This window comes from Belonocnema kinseyi, chromosome 9 (genome assembly GCF_010883055.1).
Source record: "Belonocnema kinseyi isolate 2016_QV_RU_SX_M_011 chromosome 9, B_treatae_v1, whole genome shotgun sequence".
Taxonomy (NCBI): domain Eukaryota; kingdom Metazoa; phylum Arthropoda; class Insecta; order Hymenoptera; family Cynipidae; genus Belonocnema; species Belonocnema kinseyi.
In genome coordinates this window covers 61,036,073-61,047,813 of record NC_046665.1, presented here as the reverse complement: position 1 = coordinate 61,047,813, position 11,741 = coordinate 61,036,073, and the positions used below count along the sequence as shown (strand labels likewise).

General features: G+C 27.3%; 1 protein-coding gene across 12 annotated transcripts in view; it reads right to left on the bottom strand.

Moving 5' to 3' along the window:
* The window catches only part of LOC117179763 (AMP deaminase 2), a 95,692-nt gene that overhangs the window by 24,073 nt on the left and 59,878 nt on the right, over positions 1-11,741 (bottom strand). For 9 of the 12 annotated variants that reach the window (XM_033371845.1, XM_033371839.1, XM_033371842.1 and 6 more), the window contains 2 exons: positions 10,687-10,846; positions 5,635-5,788 (listed from right to left, as the gene is read on the bottom strand). In XM_033371845.1, coding sequence (XP_033227736.1) covers positions 5,635-5,788; positions 10,687-10,846 — 314 coding nt within the window. Of the gene's footprint in view, positions 1-5,634; positions 5,789-6,860; positions 7,245-10,686; positions 10,847-11,028; positions 11,153-11,741 lie in introns of those variants that run through there. The other 3 variants (XM_033371846.1, XM_033371849.1, XM_033371850.1) reach the window with 2 other exon arrangements.

The following is an 11,741-nucleotide window of genomic DNA, read 5'->3' as shown; positions in this document are numbered from 1 at the left end:
TATAGGTGAATTTTCAACCAAAGAAGATGGATTTTAACGAATATTTTGAGTTTTCAAACTAAAAATACTAATATTTTAGAATGCAGTTGACTATTAAACAAACAAAAAAGTTCATTTTCAACCAATAAATATCATTTTTAAACCAAACACATAATAGAATGGAAAAAGTTAATTTTAGAAAAAAAATTGCATTTGCAAGCAAACAGTTGAACTTTCAAGCAAAAAAGACGAATTTTTCAGAAAATAATAGAATTTTTAACCCATTTTCTCCCGCTATTTTCATTTGTTATATATTTCTCTCTTGTGAAGAGAAATGGAGGTAGTTTTTAAATCTAATTTTGAATTTCGATTTTTTTTTCATGCTCGGATTTCATTGCATAAAATTATTCATGAGAAAGTAGATTTCATTTGGATCTTAAATAAGATCAAATAGTTCAATTTTCAACTAATTGTTCGAATTTTCAAACCAAAAAGATTAAACTGCAACCAAAAACAGCTGTATTTTCTTCAAAATGGTAGAATTTTTTAAGCCAAAACGACGAATGTTCACACAACACAGCTAAATTTTTCAACAAAAAGATGACTTTTTCACAAAATAGTTGAATTTTCAACAAAATAATAAAAATTTAAATAAAACGGTTAACTTTTCATCTAAAAGTTTAAAAAAAAGAGAGAATTGATTCGCCAGAAAAAATTAATGTTCATGCAAAAAAATGAATTTACCACGCATCAGTTACATTTTCAATTAAGGAGATAAAGTTTCAACTGAAATAATGAATATCTAATAAAAAAAGGAAATAATTTTTTAAACTAAATAGTTGAATTTTTAATCAAAAGGAAGAACTTTATACAAAAAAGTTAAAATTCCAACCCAAAATGATAAAATTGTAATAAAAATTGTCATTTTAAACTAAATGGTTGAATTCTCAACTAAAAAAGATCAATTTTAGACCGTTTTTGACCAGAATAGAACAATTTACCGTCAAAGAAATTATTTTTCAACAAGAAAAAAGAACAATTTTTATCCTAAGAAATTAATATTTAACTAATAAAATTAATCTTTAACTAAGCAATTTAAATTTCAACTAAGTAGTTCAATTTAGAATCAAGAAGACTAATTTTCGACAAAAAAGAATTTTCAACAAAATAAACGCATTTTCAACTAAACCGTTGAATTTTCAACTAAAGACGATCAATTTCCAACCAAAAATGGAATAGTTTAACTTTGGGTTAAAAAATTAAGCTACAACGAAAAATAAACTAATTTTGTATAAAATATTTCAATTTTTAAGGAATAAAATGAATTTTTAACAAATTAGTTTAACTTTCAACGAAGCAGTTGAACTGTCGACCAAAAAATATTACTTTTGAAGAAACTAGTTAAATTTTTAACAAAATAATTAACTTTCAAGCAAAAAGAGAACGATTTTCTTGTTGACCTATTAGTTTAGTTTTAACTTAATATCTTTTTTATTCTTTTTAATATATTTTTTTTAATTTTCTACTAATACAAGAGCATCATGTGGGCTAATCCACTTTTGAGACCGGGATCATTTTTCCCCTAAAAATGTAATTTTTTAATTTTTCTCGTAAACTATAAGAAATATCGCAAAAGAACAATAAACATACAGAACTTTCTCAGACGTGCAAACTTTTATCCTAACATCTTTTCGTATTTGTCATTGTTTTCAAACAAATTAGAAAATTATATTGTTAGAAATAAGACCATTTTTTTCTTTTTTTTCTTTTTTTAAAAATCGGAAAAATACGTATCGCCTAATATCCTCTGAAAAACAACATATTTTGTCCGCGAGAGATTCTGCGATTTTAAGTGTAGAATGATGCCTATTTTGAAAAGGATACGGGAAAATAAGTTTCTTGCGAGAATAGGGGAAAAGGGATGAATTCTTGAAAAGAAGAAAAATAGATATATTTGGTATCTAAGCTTCCACAACTTGAAGTTAAATTTTCTATCGAACCAAATTAAAATTTCATCACGAAATTTCAAAAACTAATGAAAAAATGTTGGGTTAAGAAGCTGAAATAAGTTTTCAGTGTGGCCTTTGCTTTGTGGATTTTTAGCAACAAGTATTTTAATCCTCGAAACCCATTTTTCCCTATCCTAGAGGGACTTCTAGGTAATAAAAGAAAGAAAGGTTTTCTATTATCATCATTCGTATTTTGCGACTTCACGATTTTTACGATGTACGTCGTATGCAGCTGAACGTATCGCCGGCTTATCGAACCATTTGGCTTCCAGAGGGACGTGTTAGGTGAAATACGTAAATTAAAGCGGATGATACCATCTCACGAAGGGAGAAAGAATATTTTATATTGCAATAAAACAATAAAAAATTGAACTTCCTCTTATAAATTATAGTTTATTCATAACATTTTTTTATATTTCATATTTAAATTTGAAACAGCCAGTAAAAAATAATGTTAAAAAGTGGATACATTAAACCTGTCGATGAAATTAATATGTCATCTCAATATTACATATTGTAGGATTTATAGAGTGGGTACATTATTCCATAATTAAGTAATTTTTCAAGCAATTCAGAAACGATTTACGATAACTAAATACAAAAAACAAACTCCCGTTATTCAAGTTTAACATAAACCTACAATTAATCAAGTCCATTTGACTGAAAATGCAGTGACATAGCACAAGAGTAATAGTTTAATCATGTATAATTGAGACTTTGAAAGTAGGTAAGATCAATCTCAGATTAAAAAATTCTCGAACCTTTTTGTTTTTTTTCTACGTAGACATTTCCACCCAGAGGCTTTAATTAAAATGCCATCGACTGACAACAGTTGACAAGGCCAATGCGAGCTCATGTCGATTATGAGAGTCCGGATTAAAGTCTTTCAAGGCAAACTAACGGAAGGGATGCGGCGATGTAGTTGACAAGGGTTTCTTCTGACTTTTCAGGCTTCCCTTTCAAGAATTTCGATCGAGAGAGTGGCTTAGCTAATCTAAACCTTGAACTTACTTTTCACTTTCCCCTCATACTATGTGGGCGTCCAAATGAAAAGGGCCTTTATCCTCGGTTCTAATTTAGAAGATATTTGCGTTTTTCTAAGTCAGGATCAAAATTAATAATTTTGAGTTTAAGAGTTCCAAAAAATTGATTATTATTCCATATTATTCCAATTATTCCATAGTTCCTAAAAAATCCCTATTTCCAGATTCCCTGATTTTTCCATAACAAATTTTTCTTTTTTCCTGACCATTATAAATCTTTCTTTCTTAAGAATTTTCAACAAAATATATGAACTTTTAATCAAATAGCGGAGTCTTCAATCCGAGAAAATCAATTTTGAACAAAAAATGGCATAATAAAATTTTCATTCAAAACAATTTTCCATCAGAGATAAATCTTCACAAAAAAAAATGAATTCTGAAGAAAACAGTCTAATAGTAACTTTCAACAAACAAGTTGAATTTTAAACCATGAAAGATTCTTCAGTCAATAAAGAAAAAAAATTTCAGCGAAAACGATAAATTTTTAAAGCCAAAAAAGAATTTTTTACAAAGCAGTTGAGTTACCAAAAAAGACCAATTTTTAAAAAAATGAGATGAATCTTCAACCAAAAACATGAATTTTTAATTATTTAAATTAATTTTCAACAAAAAAGTTTAATTTTCAATCAAAACAGATTTTAGTTTTAAACAAAAATAGTTCAAATCGTCAAAAAAATACAAATTTAGAGAAAAATAATAATTTTCAGTCATGAAAGAAAAAAATGTCAGACAAATAATTGAACTTTAAATCCAAAGAGACCAATTTTCCATAAAACAGTAGAATTTTCAACATAAAGTGTAACAGCTGATATTTCCATCATAAAAAATTTTAATTTTTCATAAAAATCAGTTAAATTAAACCGAAAAATACGAATAAAAAATAAACTAGTTGAATCCCTAACCAAAACAGATTATTTTTCAAATCAAAAAGAAAAATTTTTAACAAAGGAGTTGAACTTTAATCACAAAGATTTTACAGACAATAAAGAAAAAAATGCATGCAAAATCGTAAATTTTGACAAAATATGTAAATTTACAATCAACAAGATAAATCTTCAACAAAAATCATGAATTTTTAACAAAGCGGATCCATTTTCGACCAAGAAGTTGAATTTTCTACCAAAAAAGATTTTAGTTTGAAATAAAAAACAGTTCAATTCGTCCCAAAAAATACGAACTTGTACCAAAATAGGTAATTATTCAACAAAAAATTTTTTCAGTCAAGAGAGAAAATGACGTCACTCAAATGATTGAATTTTAAATCCAAAGAGACGATTTTTCTACTAAACAGTTCTACTAAAAATAGTAAAATTAAAAAAAAAAAAGATTTTGCAATAAATAATGAGATTAATTACTACAAAAGACAGATTTTCTACAGAATAGGAAAATTGTTAAGTAAACAAAATTCAATAACATAGTTAAATTTTCAAACAAAGATTAATTTGACACGAAAATGAATTTTTAACCAAGAAGATAAATTTTCTTCAAAAAAAAAAAAAAAAAAAAAAAAAATTTCCACCAAGAAAGATTTTTCAGTGAATAGATAAAAAAGTTTGCATAGTAAATGTTGAATTTTAATGTCAAAAAGACGATTTTGTACCAAAGTGATGAATTTTTAACTAAAATAATTAATATTCAAGTGGAAGAGTTTAATTTTAAAACAAAAAGATGAATTTTCGAAAAAGAATTAAACTTTCAACAAAAAATTCATTTTCAGCTAAAATGATGAATTACTCATTGGAATATTTAAATTTTCAATCAAAAAGATTCATTTTTGAACACCAAGATTAATTTTCAAATATGAAGGTTAATTTTCTACAAAAAAAATTTCATTAAAAAATTATACATTTTTAAGCAAGGAGAATAATATGGATAAAAAACACACCATTTTAACCAAAATGGAATTTTTCAAAAAATAATTGAACGGTAAAATAGTTATTTGAAAAATTTATATTCAACCATAGAGATGAATTTTCAACTTAAATTATGGAAGATTTAATTGGAATAGTTACATTTTCAGTTTGAAAAAAAATGTTGATAAAAAAAACAACAAATTTTCAAACAAAATTTTTCAAGTTTCAATAAAACCAGAAAGATAAATTTTCAATTGAATTGATGAATCTTAAACCAAAAATTAATTTTTAATACAATATTTTAATTTTTAACCAAGTAATCAAATTTGTATTTAAAAAAATATGAATTTACAACGAAAAATGATAAAATAAACAAACTGTTTAAATTTTCAAACAAAAAGATGACAGCTCAAACAAGAAGATGAATTTTATAGAATTAGATAACGAATTTTGAAGAAACTACATGCATTTTGAACCAGAAACTTGAATTTTCAATTGCAAACGATCAATTTACAACAAAAATTGGAATATTTAGATTTCAGTAAAAAAAATTAGTTTCACATAAAAAAAGAGCACAATTTTCAACAAAATTGTTAAATACAGTAATATAAAGATACTTTCACAAATGAAGAATCATTGTTATTCAAATTTATATCAAAATAAACAAAAATTAAGCACGCTTTCGAAAAAAATCCCTAACTTAAAAAAAATCCTTGATATTTCCTAGAAATAATTAAAAATTAAACTTACCCCGGAAGTATCCTCCCCGGAGATGGATACTCGTTGGAAATGTGGCACAAAGTCATTTTCTTCAAGTTTGAAGGGATGCTCGATATCATCTGGAACTCCTGGTCCAAGTGATGGTTCATAATGACTTCTTCTCTCCTCCAGATCCTTTGCAGCTCTAAAATGAAGTTAGAAATCAGAAGTAATTCGAAAACAGTAAGAATTATAAAAAATAATCAATATAATTGGATAAATGCAAAGCATTATTTCCCTTTGCACTCTACTTGTCACCAGGAATGACAACAAAGCTTGTTTACGTGCTACGTCTCTCACTCTCAGACTAATCGTCAATTATCTTATTTGAAAAGCTACTCATTCATTCTGCAGAATTTATTAAATAGTTCTTACATAATCTCCCAGTGTGAAATTATAATTACCCATATATTTACCAATGAATTTTCTCGCTCGAATGAATTATACTTCCCTAATGAATTCAAAGCAAATATGTTTTATTTATATGATCCCTGCTAAAAGTGACTTGATAAATTATAAGCTAGTTATGCGTGGAAATGTGTGGCGCGTGCAAGAACAACTTTTCCACTTTAATCAAGAAAGACTCGCAATTATTCTAATTAAACTTATTTTCCTTAGAACGCATATTCCCGACAAAATAATGCCTCCCAACAGAATTCTATAATCTAGTTATGATGAGAGAATCTTGAGCTAACAAGCACTAAAACTTGTGGATTGAATAATTGTTAATTTAGGTGATTATGTTATCAGGGTTCAGTGATAATAAGAATTGACACGCCAGCTTTATTTTCACGAAACGATCTTCTATCATGTAGCATGTATCATGCATCGAGTATTCCAAAATAAACTGGATAACACAATATACATTTTAACTGACGTCAGAGATCCTGTAGATAAAAGCCAATGTTAACGCAAATTAATTCCATTCATCTAATATCATTTACTCCATCAGCAGAATCTCAGATTTCAGCCAAATACAAATTTTATCAACAAGGTTATTCATCAGCCTCTAAATTTGTCAACTAGACATCTACAATTTAATCGAATATCTGACGCTGTTCTGTCATCCCTACCTACCTCAAAAATCATTATTCAAAATCACGGATACATTACATTATTTTTAAATATAAAATTAGAGAAGAGTGACATTTTTCAAAAACAAATTAATCGAACAAATTAAATCGAGATCCTTTTCTTTTTAGTTTATTAAACATTACCTCACGAGTATTTTACAGTCTCTCAGCCACCGTTTCGATTCGATTGCTCCAGCGAACATATCCGAATTAATCGATTTCAATGAATTCCCTATTAAAAAGGATATTTTCGAATCTGAAACTGCAGAGAGCACGTGTTACATAGTGTGAGGAATGAAAGGCACTTCTCAGGTTCTTTTGACAACTGTACATCGCAAAACTCATTGGTTCTCCAGGTGGAATATGTTTGTATTCTTAACTAAGCAAATTTATTTATTCGAAAAAAAGATGAGTCACTGAAAAAGTTTTTAAGCATGACTAGATCTTCATATCACATTTTTTCAATGGAATGGATCAGTTCTTTTAGGTGGAATGTTGGTGGAACGAAATGAAATACACTACACTCGACTCGACGGTCGCGTAAGGACTGAGATGACCCACCGGTCGCAAACCTTCCTACACTGGTGACCCAACCACGCACCTACTTCGCATCTATCATTCAGAAAACAGGGGTGGCATTTTCTTAAATTCAGAATTTTTCTTCCTATTTTACATCTAGATAATCGCGGAAGTAACAGAAATAAAAAGAGGTTTTAAGAGAGCTCAAAAAGAGTTTAAATAGATTTAAAATAAGTTAAAAATATTCTAAAAAACTGATTGAGCAAAAAATTGATAATTCATCTTACACTTGGATTTGTAGATATAAATTTTATAAATGGAATTATAATAAAAAATCTAGAATTGGAAAAATCTATTTGTATCCTGTTTGTTTTCTTCAATATTTTTTAATAATTGTTGAAGAATATAATTTTTCTATTCGGAATATTACTCTTTTTTTTTATTTCTGGAAGATATTTCTTAGCCATTTTTTTATTGTAAAAACTCGTTCAATTGGAAATAAAATTGGATTTTTATCTGAAGCATTTACTCATAAATCAATACCAATATTGAATTATAATTTTTATCACATTAGTTGAAGGCGTTCACCAAGAAGTGTGGCTACTGCGGTAGATTATCGATCCACAAAGTATTTTAGTATACGTATGCCGAGAAAGATTGAATACAATTGATTAAAATAGAACAAATGTGAATAAGAAAGTAACTAAAATAAATTTAAATTAAAATTTTTCGAAACTTGAATCAATGAATGATTTTTAAATCGCATCTAGAACGCGAATGCGATAGAACGGCGGTAGAACAACTTCAGTTTCCTTTTCCCTGACGAATTTTCTGTCCAAAAAAAAAGGCGAATGTTCAACAAAAAAGTGGAATTTTCGACCAAAAAAAAGACGACTTAAATTTTCAACAACGTAGTTGAATTTTTAACCAAGTAGTTGAATTTTCTATTTACAGAGATTAATTATCTAACAAAGAGTTGAGTTTTCAAACAAAAAAGATTTAACTTCAACCAAACTAAGTTGAATTTCAAACAAAATGTCGGATTTTCAAACTAAAAAGTGGGATGTTTTAGAAAACATATGAATTTCAAACCCTAAAAGATGACTTTTCAACAAGAAATGCAAATTTTCAATCAAGAAATATGAATTAAAAAAATTTTTGAATACAAAATTTGCATTTACATCCAAACAGTTAAAATTTAAAGTAGAGCAGACAAATTTTCAACAAAATAGTTAAAATCTTATCCAATAGTTGAATTTTCAAGCAAATGGTCGAATTTTTTATTAAAAAGTGTTGAAATTTAACCAAAATTATTTGCATTTTCAATCAAATAGTTAAATTTTTAAGCCCAAAGGACGCTTTTTTTAGAAGATCATTGAATTTTCAACACAAAGTTAATATTTCAACCAAAAAATATTAAATTTCTACCAAAAGAGATGAATTTACAATAAAGAAGATTGATTTGACACCTAAAAAGACGAATTTTTAAACAAATAGTTGAATTTTCAACCTGTAAAGATGAATTCTCGAAAAAATGCCGTAGATCATATTTTAAACAAAAGAAGATGAAATTTCGACCAAAAGAGAAGGATTTGTAAACGATAAAGACGAATTTTCGACCAAGAAGATCATTTTATACCAAAAAAGACGAATTTTTGATAAAATGCATGAATTTTGAAACAAATATTTTAATTTTCAATAATATAGTCCAATTTTCAACCAAGTGGATTAATTTTCAACCAAAGAGATGGATTTTCAACAAAATAATCCAATTTTAAACCAACTAGATGACTTTTTAAGCAAAGAGATGAATTTTCAACTAAAGTGATGAATTAAAAAAAAAAAAGAATTTTCAAGAAAGAAATATTATTTATTCGAGAAAAAATCAGTTTAAAAAAAGGTACTTTACCACTTTCTCCCCCAACAATTCCCAACTAAATAATGAAGTTTTCAACCAGAGATGTAACTTAAACTATAGTGGCAAATCTTGAACTAAAATAGTTAAATTTTCAGCTAGAAAAATGTATTTCTTATCAAAAAATTTATTTTTGAAAAATCAACTGGAATCTTTTTTTCATGAAAATTGAACTCATTGAATTCATTTCTTTTAAGAGAAATTGAATCTTTTTTTGGATAAAAATGAAACTATGTGGAAGAGAATTCAACAATTTTGTTATTAAGTAATCCTTTTTGGTTACAAATTCGTTTTTTTGCATTAACAATTCAATTTTTTCGTAAAAAATGATTTCTTAATTGAAAATTCATATTTTGATCGTGAAATATAAATTGAAGTATTTTTTAACAGAAAATTCAACTTTTGTTTTTATATGTTTAATTTAAAAATTAATTTGTTTTATCAGACATTAAAATTTTTTAAACGAAAATACTACTTTTTGGTTAAAAATAATTCTTCTTTGCTGGTTGAAAGTTCAATCGCTTTTTTTTTGTTGAAAATTAATCTTTTTTAATTAACAAGTCAACTACTTGAGTAAAAGTTAAACTACACTGTTAAAATTTTTTTTTTTTGATTAAAGGCTTTTCGGTTTGATTGAAAATTTAATTGTGTAGTGGAAAAGGCTTTTTTGGTTTAAACTTAATTTTTAACTGAAAATGTAACTTTTCCATTTTTTTAGATTGATCATTTTTAGTTGAAAATGCTCCTTTTTTGGTAAAAAAAAAAAAATAATTTTCTTGGTTTAAAATTGGGTAAAAAGTATTTCAATAAATAAAAGAACAGTTGAATTCTAACAAAGGACATCAATTTTCAATAACATAGCATCTTATATGGACGGAATACAACCATTTTAGATTACAATTTTTAATTTATTATCCTTCACTGTATTCCTGACTTTTTCCTGAATTCCAGCCTTTCCTTGACCTACGGCCAGTCTGTAGAAAATTCCTTGCATCTTAAAGTAAATTTTTCATTTTTGAAACTAAATACCTCGTATTATACTCAAAAATAAAAAAATTCTTTAAACCTACGTTGGTTCTTTTAAGATCAGGCATTTTCTCATTGAGGGCGATGAAAAGAGTTTTTTCAGGAATCTTCTTGGAGTCTCTTACGTCGCGTTTTCTTTCCTTTGAAACCACTTATATTTTTGCAGAATTGAGATTCCCTTGCAAACAATCTCACAAGATAAACATTAGCTTTTGGCCAGGGGTATTGAATTTCATCCAAGCTCTTAAGTCTAATATCAGTTTTCTAAAGATAAAATAGAGAAGCATGCTCTAATCGATACGGAAACCAAAATTTTACAAAAATGTTTGAAGAATAATAAAAAATAATCTTTGCGGTTGAACAAATTGCTCAGAATTTTTGGATTGTTCACTGAAGTACAAATCCACTTCAAATTTCCAAAGACTTGACACTCCTCTATTCAAAATTAAACAAACTTTCTAAATTGTAAGTAGAAACAAAAATAAAATACGGATATAAAAAGAAACTAACTTGACTGTAAGTTGTCGTTGAATGAGAAGTTTCTTCTCGATTTGCTCGATGGGAAACTGAGGAACTTCATAGGGAGCAGAAATTTCATTCGGAAGTTCAAGGGCTGTTAATCTTCCACCTACAGCTCCAGCTTCATGACCAAATACAGGACTTTCACTTCCTGAAAACAGATTTTTTTCAACTTCATTGTCCACTTTCTTTTTATTTCAAAAACTAAATTAATTTTGGAATTCAAAAGCAAAAATCTTTGAAAATATTGAAACACCTGGATTCCTGAAAGTAACAACATTCAATTCCTAGAACATGTCATAATATTCGATTATTTTCATATTTTTAATTTACCATCACATTTTAATTGCCCGCTCTTCTGCAACCATTCGACAATTTTCGCTGCATCTGGCTTCACAAGATCCGCTTCGCTTTCCAATACCATTATGCTAATTATAGAAAACAAAATATGACTCTCGGAAATCTATCACAAACATTTCAAATTGAAATTAGATTCTTTTGTCAGCAACTCATTAAGAAAGGACAAAAGTGCAGAGTGAAAAATGGAAGCAAGCAAAGGAAATTTTAAAATGATATGATTAACGTGAGCTAGTTGTTATATCTGAATAATTTTAATATCTCCCAGAATAATGAAACCACCAGAGGATAATTGTTTCATTACAGAATATAATGTTCACTTCTCCTAATTAAAATTTTTTTCTCTTGTGGACAATTGAAAAAGAAGAGAAAACGTTTTGGAATATAGAAGTCGTTGACTATTATTAATGTTAATTGATTGCCTATTTTGGAAATCTCTTCCTATGTGCGCAACGAGCCAGGAATTTCGTCGATTTTACCAATATACATCTACTTAGTCGCTTTGTATTACATTTGCATCCGGTTGTAACACACAACGCTTATTGATCTCGCAAAGACCCCATTTCAATCAATTTTCATCAATACAAGGAGTATTCAATTATATGAAAAATTATCTTTTAAATTTACAATTATTTACTAACTCTTCTGAAAGAATGAAAAATAGACACAAGTCTTGATGTTTTTTTTTG